This window comes from Sebastes umbrosus, chromosome 14, assembly GCF_015220745.1.
Source record: "Sebastes umbrosus isolate fSebUmb1 chromosome 14, fSebUmb1.pri, whole genome shotgun sequence".
In the NCBI taxonomy this organism is placed as follows: domain Eukaryota; kingdom Metazoa; phylum Chordata; class Actinopteri; order Perciformes; family Sebastidae; genus Sebastes; species Sebastes umbrosus.
In genome coordinates, this window is record NC_051282.1 from 15805632 (window position 1) to 15827152 (window position 21521).

The following is a 21521-nucleotide window of genomic DNA, read 5'->3' on the forward strand; positions in this document are numbered from 1 at the left end:
GTTGACAGTGAAAGTCAGATATTGTATTGGCGCTGGTATTGAAAGAGGTTTACCTTTACTGAGCTCTAATCATCAGTTCCTCCCATCCATTCTTATGACTTTTTGGTACATGTGTCTCCTGTTTTTGTCAGAGTTTTAAAGTCAGGCTGTGACAAAATGATCTGTCCAAATTTCTTTTAAAATCCTGTCCGAAACAGTGCACAAAGGTTCTAGTTTCTTCTTTGTCCCTGCAGGAAATGATTGTATCTGATGATGAGTGCCCACTGACAAAAAACAGACAGTGAATGCAAACTGAATTTATAAAGAATGACACTCTGGTCTGGAGAATTATCACTTTTTTATTGTCACATTAGAAAGGTGATATCCAGTATAGTGGAGGAGCATTCATGTATATATGCAGCAGCACCATTAACAGCCAATGGAACAGACAAGAAGCAGCAGTTTTGTTTCCCCCTGCAAAAGGCCAGGATCATGTAATCAATGGAACAAACGACAGAATATACAAACATTACAAAACACAGTGGTTAAGGAAGTCATTTTTTTCAACGAGAGCCACAAGTTAAGAGATACGCAATCATTCAGTTCCAAACATCACTAAGAGGAACACATGTTAGGAGCCATGAAGCAAATTTACAAAAACCAACAGCAGGAGACAAAAACATGAACATGAGGTTTTCTCCACGGATCAGAACACAGACAGGAAACAGTTTGTCCTAGTGGTGCAAATCAAAAAACAGAGAGAGAGAATCAGTGGAAATGTAATACTGGACTACAGTACAACGGTCGTGCAAACACACTCTACAGCACACTGTTCACATTAATAAGAAAGTGGAAAAAGTTCTCTCGTCGTGTTACCTGAACTGATTTTCTCTCATCGTTTTGGCTCATTTAACAAAATCCCACCTCGACCCTGAAATGCTGTTAATCGCCTTTCTTACAGCAGCCCGCCAGCAGGGGGCGCTAAATACTTACAGGAGAAACTGTGGATCCCTGAAAACAGAGGACTGCATTTGGATACTGGTCCGAAAAATACATGAATTGGTCACATGAGTGTGTGATGTGGATCACATGGGTTTACAATGTAAATCACTGTAAAAAGAAAATGGGGAAAACAAATGACCGAACTCCCGTTGAGTTTTTTTTTGTCATTTCTTTCCTTCCTAACCGACTTGGAAACACTTCAAATCTTTAACTACTGACGAGGGCTGGGTATAAAGCCTCAGTACGTTTTCGTACAGAGTATGAAACGTTGGCATCAAATATCTGGTCAGATTTGTACTCTACTTCTTCTTTGATCAGATAGTTCCTGATTTAAATCTAATTTTCTCCAAAGTTCTTGTATCACTGTTTACGTTTAAGATCTTTGGTTTTCTTTTAAATTGTTTTTTTAGAGATATGTGTTTATATTTCTCAAAAAGCAAAGTATCGAAAAAAGTATAGAAAAAAGTATAAATGTGGTATTGATACCCAGCCCTGCTACTGATAAGAGCTGATTTTTAGCACCTCACTCAATATCCCCAGTGTTCGGAATGGATGAAATACCACGTTTTGACACCCAAAATGACCCCTATGTGGAATGTGACTCACTTCAAGTGATACAAAAAGACTCCTATCAAATTTCTCAAAGACTCATGAATGTGCCAGGGTTCATTGTAAAAAGTCTAAGTTCCCTCCCCTCGCTGTCAAGGTTGTTTTTTTCTTAGACTGAAATCGTACAAAACAGCTTAGAAAGTAGCTTTTTGCTTGTTATGGAGACGCTGAAAAAAATCTGTTCTCCGCGTTAGAAAACGGTAAACAATTCACGGTTTCGTAAACTTTTTACGGCTGTCGTCGTTGCAGCTTCAGCGGGCAGTTGAGGGAGTCCGTGTGCAGCTCACATGGTGGAAGGTGGAGAACTGGCGTCCAGCACCCCTGGCTGTGGTCACGACTGGAGGAGGGCGTCTGCGCTGGGGGTCTTGTAGAGGTATTTCCAGATGGCGTAGTAGTGCACGGCCGCGGCCAGCGCCACGAACACGTGCCAGATGGCGTGGGCGAAGGGGATGACGCCGTCGCTCTTGAAGAAGAACACGCCGAGGCAGTAGATGAGTCCACCGCAGGCCAGCTCCTGAAGGCCCTCTGTGTTGCTCTGCGGAACGCACAAAACAAAGGAAAGGAAATAAATGAGCAGACTGCAGGTTGAGTGTGTTCACATGGTTACAAAATAGACTTGAATGGTTTTACTAGAACCCTTCCTTTACTTGAAACTATGTTTCATTTATTCTGCTGAGAAGTGGTGTTAAACAGTGTGCAAGTTAATACTGTATAGAAATAATGTGTATTAAAGAGAGCGGAGGATTCAGTTTGATTCCCTCTGAGGATGTGCAATAAATGAATTTCTGTGTAAAGTAAATGCCAAATGAGTAGAGCGTTAACATTAGAACATATCATGGTGGGATATAAAAGTGATATATTCAATGAGACCACAAGAGGGCAGCAGAAACTAAAGAGATTTAAATGTTGACGCTTGTTTATCACGGAGTACAATTCCTTGAAAACCCTCATAGAACCAATATTTACACATTTGCACAACCCCAAAAATGTGAGATTTAGAGCCAGGATGACAGTTTTTGCATGTGTAGATCACTTTCTGATATGGATCCCAACACATGTATTAATAAAACTGATGAATTAAACTAATCTTCATTCTGCTGTGAAACTAGAAGAGGAAATAAAACACATTTTTCAAAAATATTACCATTGATGTCACGACTGACGCGGGGAAAAATCCCATCATCAAGTAGAAGGCCAGCTCAACAACTTTATACCTGTAAAGACAAAACAACGTGTTCACCGACCTGATCAGTGTGACGCAAATTCAAGCCAATTTCAGGCACGAGCAAGAGAGAGGAGGGAGGAGGAGTTGTTTACCAAAACTGGAGAGCAACAAATCTTTATGTAAGTTTGAAAAAAATATCTGATATTACCTGTTAAGCCTGAGCCACAAATATAGACTCTCTATTTTGAAGACTTTTTCCTTTCACTGGCTGCCAAATCGTGTTGTGACAACCTCGTGCTCGGGCCAACGCTCAGGGTGTTAACACTCAGTCAGTAAGGGCTCAAGATAAAACTTGCCTGTCTTAAAACTTCCACTTATCTACTGATTCAAAGCAGACCAGAACTTCACATATGACTTTAGACTAAACCTCACATACAATCTAACAGGTGTCCCACAAATTATAACTTTTTAGAAGAGTAGTTTGGTAGACCACACCAATTTTCTAATAATGTTTATTTTTGTATTTACATTGTAAATCTTTTTAAAGCTATTTGCTTTGCTTTATTCCTTTTGTTGCTGTTGTAGCTTCTTGGTTATAGGACTGCCACTAACTTTGTTTTTTCATTATGGATTAATCTGTCGATTATTCTCTCAATTAATCAATTTATCGTTTTGATCTATAAAATGCCAGAAAATAGTGAAAATATAACCAATATTCCAAAAACCCATAGATACTAAATTTAAGGGCAAAAACATTGTTTTACATGCTCTGGTCATTTTTGACATTTTTGGCTATTTTGCTTCCATAACATGTCTTCTTTCAGACTAGTGGAAAGAAAACATCCACAATACACATTTAGGTGTTTATTCTACTACTTTGTTTATTTGTGTCTGTAGATTTCTCCTAAATTCACCAAAAGTGAGCATTAGATAATGCCTCATTGAATACGAGTGAAATGTGAAAATCCAATGTTCACATTTCTGTTCTGTAAATTAATGCAAATTAGCACATATTTGATAAGATAATTCCTCATTTGCTTTTAAACATACATTTTCAGAAAACTTGTAATATAAAGGAGTTAAGAAAAGTAGCAAATATTCACATTGGAGGAGCTAGAGCCTGTGATTTCTTTGGCAATTTCTCTTGAAAAGTGATTCATCGTTATTTTATTTTGTTTACTAAAATGTCTAAAACATCAAACAACAAAAATTATGTTTAAAATATGTTTCATTGGATTGTCTAATGATCATTTTTACATATGTTTTGCTGCAGTTACAAGATAGTCAAGATTCACTGACAGTTCCCAACAGATGTAGAATTGTCTAAAGCGTCTAAATTCCCAATATCACATACAAACTCACTTTTCATGATAGTTGAAGACATAAATGGTTCCAGCAGCAGCCATGAGCCACACAAACCAGCGCATGTGTGCTGCCAGAGGGCCCAGTTCACGCAGGTTCAACCTGAGGAGATACGAGAAAACAAAACATCTATATGAGGCCGCCTCTATTTATGACTCCAGACCCTCTGAGTGTTTACCGTCCTCTGTGTGACGCTCACCAAGGCGTGTAGGAGGCAGCAATGAAGAAGTAGATGACCACTCTGTCACACATGTGGAAACACTGTTCCATATTCCTGAAACAAACAAACAAACAGGTGATTTGATTAATCAAGGTCACAGATGCAAAGCAGGAACAGTATTTGCATATTCTTACAGGAACTGATATCATGTTTCCATAGAAGAGTCAATCTAAAATACGCTTTTTGACTTGACATCATAAGAAAAGCACGGGTTGTTAATACTGTTTTGGTGCTGTTCTTTGATCAAATAGTTCCTGATTTAAACAAAATATCTGACAACTTTGGAATGCATTTCATTTATTTTTTTGTATGTCTGCTTGGGTTTAGACAACATTTAACATTTGGGAAATTGATTTTCTTTTGTGCGTTTGTACTTTGGCACTAATGTACAAAAGGTTATCAGTAAAAAGTCCACTATCATGAATGTGTGATAAAGCACTGCTTCTAACAACATTTAAACCAAAGTGAAAACACACATGATCATTGTAGGAAACAGCAGAAATAAGCAAAAATGATTTAGTGTTATTTTTCTCCACGGCTTTCAGCCGCATGAAAAAACAAAAATATAGCAACAAATGATGACTTCATTCAATGAACGCAGTAGGCAATAAAACAGAAAAGGTTTCACATGACACCACAGCAACAGCATGCCAAAAGCACAACACAGCCAAGATGAAAATATCTTGTCAACAGTGAGGTGTCAATGTGTGTTGTTGTTATTCTCCGATGGGACACCGATACTACTTCCAAAACTCTAAATTACAGATCAACATTGCTTTTACTCTGATTATTACAAAAGGAATGATTTTGTCCCTCGCTCTTTTGTCTGTGTCCTCCTGCCTTATATGTGTTTTTTTTTACGACAGCTTGTGAACCGGTACATATCGGTCTTGGTTCTCTGCCAACATGGCGGATCGTCATGGCGCTGCTCCTCACCTCATGTGGCTCTTCTTCCAGGTGATGATATGAAACACAGTGGAGACCAGGAAGAGGGCGCACAGGCCCATGCCGTACACCCAGGCAGTGATGCGCTCCCAGCCGTTGTCCGACATACGATGCAGCAACGCCATGCCCACGACGGCCGGCACGATGAGGAACTGCAGAGATGAAATGACAGCATTAAAACGATGTACAGATATTGTTAGAGCGATCATGAGGTTGAGCAACTCTGAATTTGAGATTAAGTCATTAACAAAATGATTAATTCACTCACTGCATGGGTGTAGCAGTTTGCAGCATGCTCATAGCAGGTGGGCTGGTAGCGGCAGTTAGCAGAGGCCCGTCTGTTCATAAACCTGAAACACACGGAAACAAACAAAACAACAAATAAACAACTATGGAAGGCGGGTTCAGAACTGTGTAACTCCTATTAACATTTCATCCTGGTACATTGCCCTAATCAAACACAAAACAAAGGTCTCCCGCATAACTAATCAGGTCAGCAAAATAACTGGTTCACTCCTCTATCTGAACTGTACGGCCGGACGCTACAAAGTCCCACTGGCACGGAAAAACATCTACAAAAAAACTTGTACTCCCTCAGCGATCATCACCCTGAATAAGTTCAAATAAGCTCTGTACCCTGACCAGTTAGCCCTGTTCTTATCAACCATAGTTTTAACAGTTTTAGTCCTATTTTACGTATGTGTGTGTTTTTAAATGTGTTTTAATGTGCACTGTTTGTTTGATGTGAGCCCACTCAAAGAAGAATTTCTGTTGCTTTGTGACAAACAATGAAGTTTATTTATCTATCTATCTATCTATCTATTTATTATGTGCCTTAAAGACTGTAAATTATAGTCTTTAAGGCATATTTTTAGATTATAATTTAGTCTTTAATGCACATTTTTAAATTATTATTAACACTCTTTAAGGCACATTTTTAGATTATAATTTACAGTCTTTAATGCCCATTTTTTGGTAATATGTACATATCATCTGTCACTTTATGTACATACAGTATATGTACACATCTGTCACTTTAAATATAAAGCTGCATAAAGTCAAATTCCATGTGTATATATATATATATATATATATACACTTTGCAAAATAAACCTGAATCTGATTTTAACCTGCTTGAGATATGACTTCACCAAACAAATAATACATTTAATAACGTAATGTTAATAACATTTTATACTTTATAATTACTCTTGTGTCGACAGACTATATTAAATGCATTTCATATAGTACAGGTTCTTATACTGGTTAACATTACATTTCTCATTTAATTCTGTGGTTTGGTGATTTAGTTAATTAAAAACTTAAACTTCCACAATTTCCAAGAGCCAAAGATGACAACTTAAAGGGGACATATCATGCTCATTTTCAGGTTCATGTTTGTATTTTGGGTTTCTAGTAGAACATGTTTACATACTTTAATGTTCAAAAAACACATTATTTTTCTCATACTGTCTGTCTGAATATACCTGTATTTACCCTCTGTCTGAAACACTCCGTTTTAGTGCATTTCAACAGAATTACGTTGCTAGGCAACAGTTTGGGTCCATGTTTACATCCTGTCAGCTGACGTCATTCACATACACTACAACAGGAAATAAACTGGGACACATTTAGAATGTTCACGTTTAAAACTGCGAAATGGTCTAAATATTGTAGATTTGTGACATCACAAATGGACAGAAATCCTAACGGCTTGTTTCAAATGTAGAGTTTCTAAATACGGGCTGTGTGTATTTCTCCATGAATTGAGTGTTTTGATACTTTCACAGTATTTATATATAACTTAAACCTGCTTTATAATATAAAAGACATGTAAATCTCACTTTTTACAATATGGGACCTTTAAAGTGTCTTGTTGTGTCCAGCTAGTCAAAAAAAGCCCCAAAGATACAGAGAAAGGCAACAAATCATCTCATACCTGATAAACTGGAACCAAAGTATGAGCTGCACTTTGCATGATAAATGACTTTATAAACAATTGTTATTATTATTATTATTATTATGAATTTCCTATCAGGGTTTAGTTGATTACTACCTAGTTAATTCAAACATTTTCTGTGATCAGATCATTATCATCAAACTGCATTCATTTGACATTATTTTGCCATATGCTATAATATTACAGTAGCTACACAGAGACTTTAACTACCATGTTACACCATCTGAAAGGAAAACATGTTAATGCTAACAAATAATAATAATAATAATAATATCAGCAATCTTTGGCTCACAGCCCCAAAACATTAATTAATTATGTGTTTTGGGGATTTAGTTAATAAACTTCCAAAGATGACATCTTAAAGTGTCTTTGTTTTGTCCAGCTAGTCAAAAAAAAAAAAAAAAAAAAAAAGATACTAAATTTATAGTGACATTAAAAAAAGAGAAAGGCAACAAGTCATCTCATATCTGAGAAGCTGGAACCAAAGTATGAGCTGCACTTTGCATGATAAATGACTTTACAAATATTATTATTATTATTATTATGAATTTCCTATCAGGACCTGGTTAATTCAATCATTTTCTGTGATCAGATCATTATCATTAAAACTGCATTAATTTGACATATTTTTGTTCATATGTTATAACATTACAGTAGCTACACAGAGACTGTAACTACCATGTTACACCCAATACATCCATATTACACCCACTACACCCCTATTACACCCACTACATCCCTGTTACACCCACTACATCCCTGTTACACCACCTGAAAGGAACACATGTTTTGCTCACAGCCTCAAAACATCATCAAAACAGTGACATTTCTGTATTTCACAAACCTCTGAAAGCTGTTCACTCTCTTCATTTCAGTGCCTTATTCACCACAGGAAGCAAAAAGGATAAAAAAAATCAGCAAATAAAACAATAAAGTGTCCTGACAGCAGCAGAACCGGAAGGCCTAGCATTAGCTAGTCTGCTAACATGATGCTACTCATTAACTTTCTCTACAGCAGCAGCTACAAGGCACCGGCAGCATCAGTACTCCTACTACAAAAGGCACCATTTTAGTCGCTTTCTTAATACCATTCTGTAACAAATACTGGCTTAGAGCCTCTTCTTTAAGCTTGTAATATCCATGAGCACCAGCAGCAGCCAGGACAAACCGAAAAGACCCCAGAAAAGAAGCGAGGGGCCGGTCGATTAGAAACTCCCCCGCTGAGCTGCTGAGCTCAACTGAACATCTCTTTTTGTGTCTCGCCGCCCAACCAGTGGTGAGATGTTGAGTGACGGCGCTGAGAGCCAATCAGCGGCGAGACTGCTTGCAAATTAGCCAATCAGCTGCGAGACTACCGGCGAATTAGCCAATCAGATGTTAGGTAGGCGGTGTCCTGTAGAGTAGTGTGATAGTCTGGATAATCATGCAAATTATTATGAGAGATTGAGGATGTTTGAGATCTTGTAGATACATGTAGATACATAAATAAATAAAACAGAGAAAATACAAGGAAATGTTTTACATTATTTTTCTTCATCTCTTTGACTTTTCTTTTTTTTTTTGGGATGTTCAGTGTGACTGTATCTGCATGTTTAAGACTTTTTTCCACCTCCCACTTTAAATGTTATGTCATTTACCAAAAGGAAAATAAGAAAACAGATGCCATAACACTGACATAATGTTCTAAGTGCAAAACTGCTAGTAGGGTGTAGTGTTGTCACTAATAGATATATAGATAGATAGAAAGATAGATAGTAACTTTATTGATCCCGAGGGAAATTCAAGTTTCCAGCATCACAGTTCCATAGTGCAAAACATGTTAGTAAAAAGGCAGTAAAAAAAGTTAGTTGTGCAAAGCACAAAAGTACAAAACAAAATATACCAGATATAAAAATACAAGGAGATGAAGAAAACTGTTAAAACTGAATCTAGTGCAGGGTAACAGCTGTGATACACAACTATTAAAAAAGTGAATATAGTGCAGAAGATACTGTTAAAAAATGAGTATAGTGCAGGGTAACTCCAGTAGCTTAGTCTATGAAAGTGCACTGTGTGCATTATTATCAGTTTGATAGCTTGATAATGCAAATTATGAGAGATTGAGGATGTTTGTGAGAAACGAACAAATAAACATGTAGATAAATAAACAAAGAAATACAAGGAAATGTTTTAGTTTTCTATCATTTCCTTCATCTCTTTGTCTTTTCTTTGTGTTGTAGGGAGTGGTTTCTGTTTGTGTGACTGTATTTGCATGTTAAAGACTTTTTTCCACCTCCCACTTTAAGTTTCATGTCATGTGTACAAAGCATTCCTTACCAAAAGTTAAATAAGAAAACTGATGCAATAACAAATAACACTGACATAATGTTCTAAGTGCAAAACTGCTAGTACTACTTTCTATGACACCCTTTGTAAAGGGTGTATAGTTGTAACTAATGCCTTTAATAGTGGTTAAAAAAGGAAATATCACTACTGCTATATAGATCAATCATCAAATTTTAAATATGTACCTTTAAATAGTCTCCTCCATCATGGCACTTGTATTGTCTTAATGTTTACAACTGCACAGTTGATGGATTGTTGTAAAAAATCTATGTATTTATTAATTATTTATCATTTGAAACGCCAGAATTGATCATCTAATAGAGAGCGAGGAACTAACAGTTACTCACTCAGGTTGTAAATTAAGAGGAAAAACAAGATAAAGGAATTCTCATTATACCTGTTAACCCCAAAAAATGCTCTTATTAATGAATGATCACTAATCTACATGGCATTAGTAGATTATTTATTAACCTTTAATAAAGCCATTAGTTACGACTTATAAACCCTTTACAAAGGGTGACTTATTAGGAAGTGGTACACACATTGTTTATGTATTTTGTCCAATAGAAAAAAACACTAATACTGTTTATAGTGTAGTTAGATTTGATCATCGATTTGAGCAGATGTCAAAAGATCAGTTTAGACAAACATTGCATAGCAAGCTCCAGGATATGTCAGCTCTAGAACATTATGCTCAGTTTAAACAAATAGGAAAATATCTATCTATCTACATGAAAACATAAATTATTGACAGGCTATTTGTAACTTAAAAAATACAGACCCGGATAAGCAAATGTGTGGGAGACGAGTATCACATTTTGTTTAAGTGTAAGAACGCAAAAGTGAAATTATGGGAATACTTGCCAAAGTACGATTATATAAAGTGACCATCTACTGCATGTTCAGTTAATTTTGTTATTACAGTGGATATAGGGCCTACCAAACGTTGCATGTAATCCAGGTGCCTTCTTGAAGAATGTTTTACCTGTCTTTAAGTGTTTAACATGTTCTTGACTCAATACAATCTGATAATCCTTCCATATTTTTGTCAACTTCTAAAGGCAGATGAACCGCATGTTCCTGTTAAACAAAACGTGTTCTTGTAAAGCACACACGTTATGTAAGAAGATCCTCTCTGATGCAAGATGCAATGCAGACCACACTGATTGTGTCAACAGCAGCTTACACTCACCATGAACTGAAACTATGCTTAAACTCTAATTTATGTATTTACAACTTCGACAGGTGTTTTACAGAAAGATCCCACACAGATAGCTTCCTGTAGCAGGTATCATGGGGCGAGGAATGTATAAATCTGCTGGTACAGCAACAGCGGGAGTTGTGTCTGATGTTGCAGCAATCAGACAGTGAACTGAACACAGTGTTGCGCTGTAACCGCTCAGTTGCATAAGAGCAGTGTAACTTGATCAGTGACTCTCACATGTAGATATAACAGAGGGTTTATGTAAGACCAAAGTGCAATCCTCGGGCTTAATGAAATTCATGCTGTACACTTTCGTATTGCTGTGAAGGTTGCTTCACACAACCAGAAAGAGACCAATTTTCTGTTACAAATGCGATCTACTTTTATCCTACAGGCACTTGAATTGAATTACAAATAGTGACTTACAAAGATAGGTCTTATATATATATCAGAAATCCATAGATAGAAAGAATAGAAGTGTACTAGCCTGTTGTAATGCACGTATAGCCGTTACTGTACCAGTTGGAGCAGAGAATGGGATTGATCCAGACAAAGAGAAAGAGCTCATTGTCTACGTTGGGGGTTTTAAAAAGGACATTAGCACAGACAACGGGGGAACGCCAGAGGCCATATGTCAGGGGACAGTGTCTCCTTGTTTCTGGCTCCAGTCTGCTTTTTCGCCCATGCTGCTATACGCTAACACCTCTAATGTGACACAGACCTGAGAGCTGCAGGTTGGCAGCGTGTCACAGTGGCACAGGTAATTTTTCTGTCCTGGCCGTAAACATTCCCTGTCTGGGTCCGACTCCTCTGTTCGGTGGCTGATGGCGTTTCTCTGGTGTTTAACCTGCACTCTCACATCACACTAGCAGCTGTTTGCACCTATACTCCTGTCTCTTTTAGTTGGACAGTTGAGAGCAATGATTTGACTCTATAAGTAACAATATTTTTAATGGTAAAATGGGGATGATTTGGGTTGTTGTTTTGATTGAGGTCAGGGTACATTTAGTTAATTGTTAGAGTGGATCACTCTAAAGCTCTTACATACCCATGGTCCACCCACACCAGTGTTTTCACTCATTTTTGCCTGATTATATTCTCAGGATTATTTGGACTTGTACAGACTAAGCTTAAAAAGTACTGCACTGATTTAGCATTGCACTCCTATTACATTATCGGACTCATGATGGACTGTTTAAGAAATGTTTGTTCTTCTTTCAGGGCTGCACGGTGGTGCAGTGGTTAGCATTATCGCCTCGCAGCAAGAGCGTCACAGCTTCAAACCCAGCTTGGGGTCTTTCTGTGAGGAGATGCATGCAAGGAGTTTTCTCCGGCTTCCTCCTACAGTCCAAAGACATGCAGGTTAGGTTAATTGTTGACTCTAAATTGCCCATAGGTGTGAATGTGAGCGTGAATGGTTGTCTGTCTCTATGTGTCAGCCCTGTGATAGTCTGGCAACATGTCCAGGATGTACCCCGCTTTCGCCCAATGTCAGCTGGGATTGGCTCCAGCCTCCCCCCCCCCCCCCCCCCCCCGCGATCCTGAATAGGATAAGCGGTTACAGATAATGGATGGATGGATGTTCTTCTTTCAGCTGCTCCCGTTAGGGGTCGCCACAGCCGACCATCTGTTTCCATCTAGTTGGTAACCCTGGCCTCGACTGATCCAGTATGGAGATCTTCCCAGTTGAAATTCCCATCTTCCGAACTCAAAGTGTTCCAAGTGTACAACGCCAAAACGTAAACAAAAAGACATGGCTGACCGTGACAAACTGATGTTTCTTTGGCAAGTGTACACACATTTGTACTCTCAACAGTGCAGCCTCCATGCATATAGCCTATAAACGAAATAGAGAAGGAAGAATGACGCACGAGTAGATTTATTTTACGGACGTCAATTTACATGCAGAACAGGTTTTACTATATGATAGTATGTATTATTTTAATTAAGTACAGGCAAATGTACTTTATGTTGCCTTTTAGTTGATGGTTTACCATTTACAATGTGCCTGTCCATTGTTGTGTGACGTCAGACAACTGCCTCTTCATGAAGTCGGGGTAGATGGATTTACCCCGAGTTTACAAGTAGGAACTTTAAGTGGAGTTCCATTTTACTTTTTCTAGAAGGAGGTCGGAAGTTTTCGAGTTCATTTAGTAAATTATGATCCCATTTAGTGTCAACTACACCATAAAGCAGGGTATGCTTTAGGGCGTGGCTACCCTGTGATTGACAGGTCGCTACCACGGCGTTGTCTAGTCTGGGAGTTGTCCGTGTTTTTTCGTCTTACAACTTTAACCCTTTCACAGTGTGTTTTCGGTGCATGAAAGTTAATTGGAACATTTTAGTCACCTAAAAAAGACTTATTCAGTGTTCGGCTGTACTGTCCTGTCGTGCCACTTTTGGTTCCGAAACAACAAGATGGCAAACATGTAATGAGCATATATTGATACCATGGATGTATTAAGAGAACTGGATACAGCGTTGGAGGCGGGGCCCCGTTTATTCCTATGAAAGTTGCTCAGTGGCGCATGAAGCCAAAATGGCTGGACTTCCGTCTGGAAAAGTACCCGAATTTTCCGGCAATCTTCCACATCCATTGGGCCCATGGAACATGCACAGTAGCGTCCACTCAGTCACATGGCTCGGTCACAGGGTCACAACCTCACGATGTCGTCACGGTCTGGGTCTCATTCACATGAACGGAGGAAGGGAAATAACTCTGGATTCAGCTTTTAGTGCGTTTTACAACTTTTAATTAATTTAAATAAGGGCTATTGAGTTGATTTACCAAAAAAAAAATCATCCTCTGAGTTACAGAAGTCTCTTTCCCAATGTAAGTCTATGGGAAAAAGTCTTTTTGGACCCAATGGCATCACGTGACGGACCCGGAAGTTGTAGTCCCACCGTTTGGTCACTACGAAAATTGGGATCAACGACCGGAACTCTTCCTGGGGGCTTGATTGACACTCGGTCCCCGGTCCATCCAAAAGTAGCGCAAGAGTACCCCGTGTGTCAGTCTCCGATGCCGAGAGCACTGACAAGTGGTGGTATTTGACGAGTTGGGAGTCAATGTGTTGAAAAAAGACATGGAGCTCTCACTTACATTTGGCTTCTCTTTCTCGACTCTGAAAAACTGTCAAACAATGCACTCTTTTCTGTGCTTATCAGGACGTGACATTTGTCTGAATTTCCTTGAGATAAGACACGTTTGTTGCATTCCTTAGATTTTTTTGAGGAAAAGAAGAACTATGATTGGTGGATGGACATGTCAAGGTCAACTGTATTTAACTTAGAAACTAGAAAGAAAGAAATTAGTTTATAGAACGATAAAAGAATAATGTCTCTGCCTTCAGCGGTGCAACAGATCTAGTATGAGTCCATACAGTCCTCAGAAAAGGTCTAATTAGGCTAAATAAGTGGAAAGACCTGTGTGGGTGTACCAGGGCTGTGCAGGGTCTTCTATCATTCATGCAGTTTTATATTAACCATGTACTGTATATTGACCCACACAAAACCATCTGCCTTCAGTTGGCTACTTATCTCTACTTTCTTTCTTTATTAAACAAAAGAAATTCACATTCAGTATAACAATAACAAAAGAGTATATCACACTAAACACAAATATTAAAACCTACATATAGGCCTATTGAGTGTCTTAATAGCCTTTTTCATTTTAATTAGAATTGATTAAATAATGATTTTTTTTCCAGAGAAGAGAGAAAATTATTATATAAATGATGCTGAGATTTGCTAATGGTTTATTTCAGCTAATTACTCTTTTTAATATTTTGATCTCCCTCTTGCCTCTCAAAAATAGAAGAGGACCAACCTCGTCTGCCTCTATGGACCAGCCTCCACTGATCCAGATCCACCTGGTTCTTCCTGCACACTTGTACCTCGCTCCCTCATCAAGCCTCAGCACATAAATATCAGCCACTTGCCTCCTGCTGCTGTTTGGCCTGTTGTCTGCCTGTTACTGTGGTTCAGTTGTTTCTCCCTGTCCCTGGTTACTGTTGTATGGTTTGCATTCTTGCCCTTTGGACTTGTATGTGTGTTTGGGTTGATTTTAAGCCTGTTCACTGTCATTGTTATCTCCACCAAGGAGGTTATGTTTTCAGTTTGGTTTGTTTGAGTTGATTTGGGAAAAACTACTGGCCCAATTTTCATGATGGTTGAAGGATGTAGCATGGGCAAAGGGAGAACCCATTACATTCTGGAGCTGATCCGAATCACAGAGCAGATACATACGTTATTTTTCACTTTCGTTAACATTGCAAGAAGGCCTTGGTGTAGGTCTGTGATCTCCGAGTGCCCTTCTAATTTCATGTAAAGTGCCTTCAAATTGCTCCGCCTCTGCTGAGTGACTTCATTTGGGTCACCCTCCCTGTTCCTAAACTTTCCCCCTCAGCTCCTCAGATGTATATACAGTATATTGTATATACATATATCATTTCATACTGAGAACACAAAGTGAACAAATATCTGGGTTTTATGCATAATCCGGTCGCGTAGGACAGGCATGTAAGTGGGAAAGAGGCTTTATGTACAGCACATGTGTGACACGGGGTTAAACAGCTTTATAATTGGTTTACTGTTTCATGCTAGAATGCATGGCCCATAGTTCACCTCCAGTGGGGAAGCTGAGGAAATGAATATACAGAGGAAATCTACCTGATATCACATCAACTATATCGCAAAATCAAGACTATAACTACTTTTAAACATCATTATGGTTTCAACAGAAGGTGCTGTATAAAAATTCAGAAAATTTGAATTACACAACAAATATTTTAAAATATGTCCACTCAGGCTGTACTGCAAAAAAATAAAACTATTTACATAAATATAATTTAACTGCCAGTTAATTTTAGTTCTGATTACTTATACATTATATGCTGTATTTGCACACTATCTAAATGTCCCAGCTTGTATTAATGTCCACCTTGAAAACTAAAATTAAACAACGTGTTGTAGGTCAGGAGCTTTGCTGTATACGAGTGAATTAATCTTGCAGCTAACAGGCTGAGCCTGGCGTGCTCTCTGGTGGAAACGAGCACACTGGTGCCTCTGGCTGAGGATTACTGTACAGTCAGAGTGCATTGAGGCATGACTGTCAGTCACAGACTAAGGTCTACCACTTTGATTGCTCTGTAACAAACATTCAGGATGATTTCTTTTCTATTATGAAGCAGCGTGTCCATACCTGGTTACTGCAGAGAAAATCAAACGCTGACAATATTTTATGAAAACATTCCCTATATTTAAATTTGATGACTTTATAAGACAAAATATTCCACATATTACAGATATGAAATGCCTCTGTTACAGTATTTATACCCTCATACTGTATCTTTTGAAATCCCAGCCTGGTCGCACTAAATGGCGTATGAATGACACAGTAATTCATGAAAAAGTAATTTTGTGTGCAATGAGAACGCCGTTCTTGCTTTTGGCATGTCATTTGTACGCCATTCACACTGTGCTGACTGCAATGTAAACACATCTGCGTAAATAAGCTACAATCAGAGCTAGTGACGTAGAATAAAAAGTGAGAAAGACTGCCGCTTTCAATGGGCGGGTCCAACAAACACTCAACCTGGTTGAAAGTCCTGTATTTGTGTCCCAAAGGGTTGTTGAGTTATTTTTGAAGTTACGTTAGTGACGTTTGTGACGTGTTTTCTGTATATCTGTTACGTTGTTTCGGTGCATATTTTACTTAATTTACATACTTATTTTAAGCCCAACCATGACGTTTTTCGTAAACCTAACTAAGTTGTTTTCTTTCCTAAACCTAACTACGTCCTTTACCGTAGTTCTGTTGCAAAAAAAATGACACGAGAAAAGACAAAAATGTGTTCTCATGAAGCACGTCTGCATATCCTTATAATGTTGTGCTATTTATACGCCTTCCTGTGAGATCGGGTTGGAAATCCAGTGATAATGATAATTACACTAATATCAGCTATAAAAGTGTACTCAGTAGAGTGCAGATCTCTGTCAGGTGTGTCTCCCTCTCCCCTCACAAACACAGAAGAGTTGAATCTCATTCAATTGTCCCTCCCATCTCCCTTACAGTCAAGATGGCAGCGAAGTTAACAAAAACAGGGGGTTATTCATATTGTATTGTGCCTAATTTTAGTGTATCATAACATATCAAGTATGGAATTAATCTGCAGATGCTCCGGTTCAAAATGAGACCAAACGTTTCGATGGATGTCAGTTTTTGAGCCTCAACAAAGGCCAAAATGTGGCCTACAACAGACTATGGCTTGTTTTTAGCCTAGCAGATTGCCAGAAAGGCCATTTGCTACTGAAGCAGTTGTTGATCACTTGTGATCCTACTGGATGGTTAAGAGGAGTGAGGAGTCAGCAGTAAATGGCTGTATAAAACCGAGAAATTAAAATAAGAAAGGATGCAAAATCAAGAGGAAGTAGCCTGTCTGTGTGAATATATATGATACATAGACATTTAAAAACCTGTGATTTGCCTTGATAATGTATTTACCATCTTTCTACAAAGAACAGCGTTGACCTATTTTATGAATGAGCTCCGGTTTCTAAACATTTCTCAGAAGGAGCAGGATTACACTGAGCTGCAGGTTTCTGTCCATGTTCACTGAGACTCAGAGCTGTGGGATCTATTTCTGTTGAGTGTTGGCAGATCAGACTGAGAGCTGTAATCACAGTGTGTTGAATAATCAGGTACTAGGCCACCACATAGATTTTTTATTAACCAACAAAGATTCAGTTTCCTGTATAGCCTCTCCCTATAGTATTATGTATAGGCCTTCTGTTCCTGGAAGGCAGATATGCTCTAGAGGCTTGTCAAACCTGAGTGGTCAGAGTCAAAGAACCATGGTTTTAGCAGCAAGCGTGAAAAGTGAAAGACAAACTATGATCAAATCAAAATCAAGACAGCTGTCTGATTGTTGATGTGAGGGTTAAAAATACTTCCCTTGAACAAAACAATATGCATTAAAGTAGCATTTAATTATCTTGAACAATAAACTAGATAACATCAGGCATCCATGTTTGTTTGGTTTTCAGGCACTTCAGTAGTTATTTTTCTGCGTAGCGTAGCCTATATCAGAGCTTCCTGAAAAATCAAAGTTTCCCAGACATAATTACATCTTGGATGGTAATATGAATGGTATCTACAAATTAGAAATTGTTAATTATATCAATTCCAACATGACATGAATGCGGTATGAGCTGACTCTAACTCAGGATAGTTTAAATTGTGATGGAATGCTAGGCTAACCAGCTAAATGCAGGTAAATAACAGCTAGGGCTTTATTTGTTATCAGCACTATAATACATATACAGTATATATAAACATGATATACAATATATAATATGATGCGCTCAAATACCGCTGTGTGGTCAGTGCCCCTCGGCGTTTTGATACTGGTGCACCAAGGCACCCTTTAGTGTCTGTATGAGACGCACAGCTTTCAAATAACTTCAATGTAAACCCATCCGCGTCATTATTAGATGCTCAGAGCAACTGACGTAGTAGAAAGTTTGCGAAGGGTGGGAGGGGGAGTGGTGGGTGGGTCAAAACAAACCATCCCAGTCTCACCAAATGGCGTATGAATGACACGACAAGTCATTTCTCGCGCAATAAGAACGCCGTTCTTGCTTTTGCTGTGTCATTTCACACCACGTCGTCTCCACTGACTGCAATGTAAACGCATCCACCTGAATACGCTACGCTCAGAGGTAGTGACGTAGAATAAAAAGTGAGAAAGACCGCTTATGGTGGATGGGTCCAAGAAATACAGGACTTTCAACCAGGAGACCCTTGTTTGAGTCCTAAAGTGTTGTTGAGTTGTTTTGAAATTACGTTAGTGATGTTTGTGATGTGTTTTCCGTACTTGTGTAACTTAGTTTACGTATTTATTTTAAGCCCAACCATGATGTTTTTCCTAAACCTAACTAATTGGTTTTGTTGTCAAAACCGCGACTGTTTCACAGTAACAACATGGCGTGAAATGATACGTAAATAATGGTTTCACATCATTAACCCAGGGCGTGAAATAACATGCGAAAAGCCTAAAATGCGTTAGCATGAAGCACAGATTGTCCTCAAAATATCGTGCTATTTCTATGCCTTCCCATGATATTAGGTTGAACAAACACAGGACTTTCACCCAGGAGGCCACTGGTCATATCCTGTCTAACACCAAAAGTTGAGTTATTTTTATTGACGACGTTCTGTCACGTGACGATACATCGATGAGTAACATGATGTTACGTCCGTAGCTTAAGTCATTCATCACAATCAGTGTGATTACTGCACAGAGCTGCACGGAAGATCTTTACAATGAGCGACCTGCAGAGCTGTTCGGACTCAGCCGGAAGGAGCATAAAAGCAGATGCCGAAAACGATCAAAGTCACGGCAGAGGCCACTGAAAGAATAAATATTGAGTGCTTTAGAGGAGAAACCGATCATAACAAGTTCCCATCAAGACTTATGAGTTTATTCATCCTGAACTAGGAGAACAGCAACACCACTGTCAACTGTACTGTTTGCTTATTAAACACAGCTATCGTGTGCTTCATTCTTGTTCACACAAAACTTTGTTTGCATGTTTCCACACCATGATATTCACCATATCTGCACTTGAGTGATATGAGCGATAGGAGAGACAAAGGAAAAGCTTTCAAAGCTCAGGCCTTTCTTTGCATTGCTTATCTGGTCACCATCCCTGTCGAAACATTCAAGATGAACAACAGGTAAACAGCCATAGTTGCGCCTATATAGTGGAGGGTTGAATCGATCAAAGGCTTAACATCTTCCCATTGTGTGGGTGGGGTGATTAAAGACACGTCTCTAAATAAAAAAGTAGACGTTGCAGGTCAGGACCTTCGATCTGAGAGCTTTCACCTATCCGTCTGCCGCTTTGACAACAGCAGGAGCATCACACTTCCTGGAGTTACGTAAGGTGTTACCGTCCGTCCAGACTTAACCAAATGTTGAACACTAATCCCTGAATGGCGATAATAGTTTTATCCGTGTGTTGGCGAGGAATACATTCCAGAGACGTCAAGGATCAACAAGTGTTTCTCTGGCTTTAAGGTTTGTTTTAAAATGCTTCATTGAAAATCGAAAGAAGAGCCACAGATGTTAAGTTTCTCCTCTACTACACTTCTCTGTGTGTTTTCCTAACCCTAGCCTTAATCCTCAAGCCTTTCAGTCAACACAACACAACAGAGATGCCCTCTTTATTCCTTGTGCTTTATCAGTTGTGACATTTCCTCTCCAGAGCAGGCTTTGGCTTGAGATCCTTGAGATAAAGAGGGATTTCACATGCATTACACACAACACGTCACTCTCCCTTACCGTGCAATTCTGGTCCTGTGTAGGTCAAATCCTAGCATTGTCCCAGCGAGAAACAAGGGGGGTGTAAAAAGAAATGTACAAAAAGAAGAGTCAGGTATTTACAAAGGGGAGTCCTCCGTGTCTCTCTCAGACCATCGTGCTCTTCTTCTCCCTGAAGTCCGCGTGCGTTGGCTCGTGGTAGGTCGTGATCATGTTGGCCGCGTCCCACCGTCCCTTCGGAGCCGGAGAGCTCTGCATCACCACCAGCCTGATGGGAGACTGGGTCGGCTGCGGGTCCGGGGCGTACTCCTTGCTGGGATCTTTGCCCCGGCAGTCGTACATGATACACGATATCAGGAAGACGAGGAGCAAGATAACGTAGCTGGCGATGAGGATGCAAAGGTTCAAGGTGACGGGGTCGATCTCCTGGTAGTTTTCCAGAAAGCCCATGGTGCCTGCTTCATGCTTGGCGGCCCTGAGGCCTCGGAGAACAAGCACTTCGCAGGCCTCGGAGGAGGAAGGGAAGGGTAGTATCGACGGCTGCGACTGACTGAGAAACACTAGCTGGTGACAGCAGGGCTTTCTCCCACCCTATCCTCTTCAATCTGTCTCCCTACTGTCCTCCCTCCCTCCCTCGCTTCTGTCTCTCACCTCTCCGTTTCAAATGAGCGCCGCGGATACGTGGCTTTGTGGTAAAAATACTTTAATCCGCACCACTCCTCCAACCTTGAATTTCTGCGATCGATGGCTCCCTTTAATAACTTAAGCTTCAGTTGTAACTGTGACAGACTCTGTGTTATATCATCTGCTAGCAAGTGAACATTAATTAATGTGTATGTGACGTATTTGAGTGCATGTGTGTGTGTGTGTGTGTGTGTGTGGTGTAATCTTAATCTTGATTGTGAGTGGGGATTGACGGAGGAAGCCATCTGGCTAAATAGAGGCCGTAGAGCGCGGCTAAAAAAGCCACTCAGAAAAAATGCTAACATGCTTAGAGAAGACTTCATCAACCACGGGACATGAGAAATACATTCCTCTCTAAAATCTATGACGTCATGTAATTTTGTTGAACATGCAATCTGGACAGATTACAGCAGCCTTGCTCCTCTGTGTGTCAGACTCCTCGTTGCAGGCTACCAGGGAATCAGAGATGGGATTATCGGCAAACTCCTCGGGTTCATAATCTCTGCCGATGCATGACAAGGCACGCCATGATGCGGTGGGTTTGCAGGCATGAAAATGTGTGTGTTGGAGTGGAGGTGACACTTTTTAAGTTTCAGTTGCATCATGTGTTTCAACAAGTCATCTGTTGTTGTGGTGCAGTTATATGAGATTACTGTGAGATTGGTGGACAGCAGAGGGCAGCAATCAACAACGTTAGCGGTGGGAGTATAGAATCAGAGCTGGAGGTTGACCTTTGACCC

The 21521-nt window shown here is 39.4% G+C and overlaps 2 protein-coding genes across 3 annotated transcripts; both read right to left on the reverse strand.

Annotated features, from left to right (window-relative positions):
* Nucleotides 1-318: 318 nt before the first annotated feature.
* LOC119502203 (monocyte to macrophage differentiation factor-like) lies at nucleotides 319-20240 on the reverse strand. Of its 2 annotated transcripts, none has more exons than XM_037793030.1 (7): nucleotides 20119-20240; nucleotides 5551-5632; nucleotides 5274-5434; nucleotides 4317-4391; nucleotides 4118-4219; nucleotides 2735-2804; nucleotides 319-2125 (listed from the first exon to the last, which is right to left on the reverse strand). In XM_037793030.1, the coding sequence occupies exons 1-7, from the start codon at nucleotides 20154-20156 to the stop codon at nucleotides 1922-1924; spliced, it is 732 nt and encodes a 243-aa protein (XP_037648958.1). In that variant the 5' UTR covers nucleotides 20157-20240; the 3' UTR covers nucleotides 319-1921. The 2 variants fall into 2 exon arrangements, with proteins under 2 accessions (XP_037648958.1, XP_037648959.1); XM_037793031.1 differs by lacking the exon at nucleotides 20119-20240 and adding an exon at nucleotides 8087-8494.
* LOC119502204 (small integral membrane protein 36-like) lies at nucleotides 20232-20922 on the reverse strand. The gene has a single exon (XM_037793033.1). It carries the CDS (start codon nucleotides 20545-20547, stop codon nucleotides 20245-20247), a length of 303 nt encoding a protein of 100 aa, XP_037648961.1. The 5' UTR covers nucleotides 20548-20922; the 3' UTR covers nucleotides 20232-20244.
* Between the last annotated feature and the right edge of the window lie 599 nt (nucleotides 20923-21521).

Excerpts from the sequence above, each read along its gene's own strand:
- LOC119502203 (XM_037793030.1), bottom strand. The coding sequence starts at position 20,156 with ATGCTAGGATTTGACCTACACAGGACCAGAATTGCACG. Across the intron at positions 5,633-20,118 it reads CACAGGACCAGAATTGCACG|GTTTATGAACAGACGGGCCT; the intron begins GTAAGGGAGAGT and ends CGTGTGTTTCAG. Across the intron at positions 4,220-4,316 it reads GCTGCCTCCTACACGCCTTG|GTTGAACCTGCGTGAACTGG; the intron begins GTGAGCGTCACA and ends GTATCTCCTCAG.
- LOC119502204 (XM_037793033.1), bottom strand. The coding sequence starts at position 20,547 with ATGGGCTTTCTGGAAAACTACCAGGAGATCGACCCCGTCACCTTGAAC.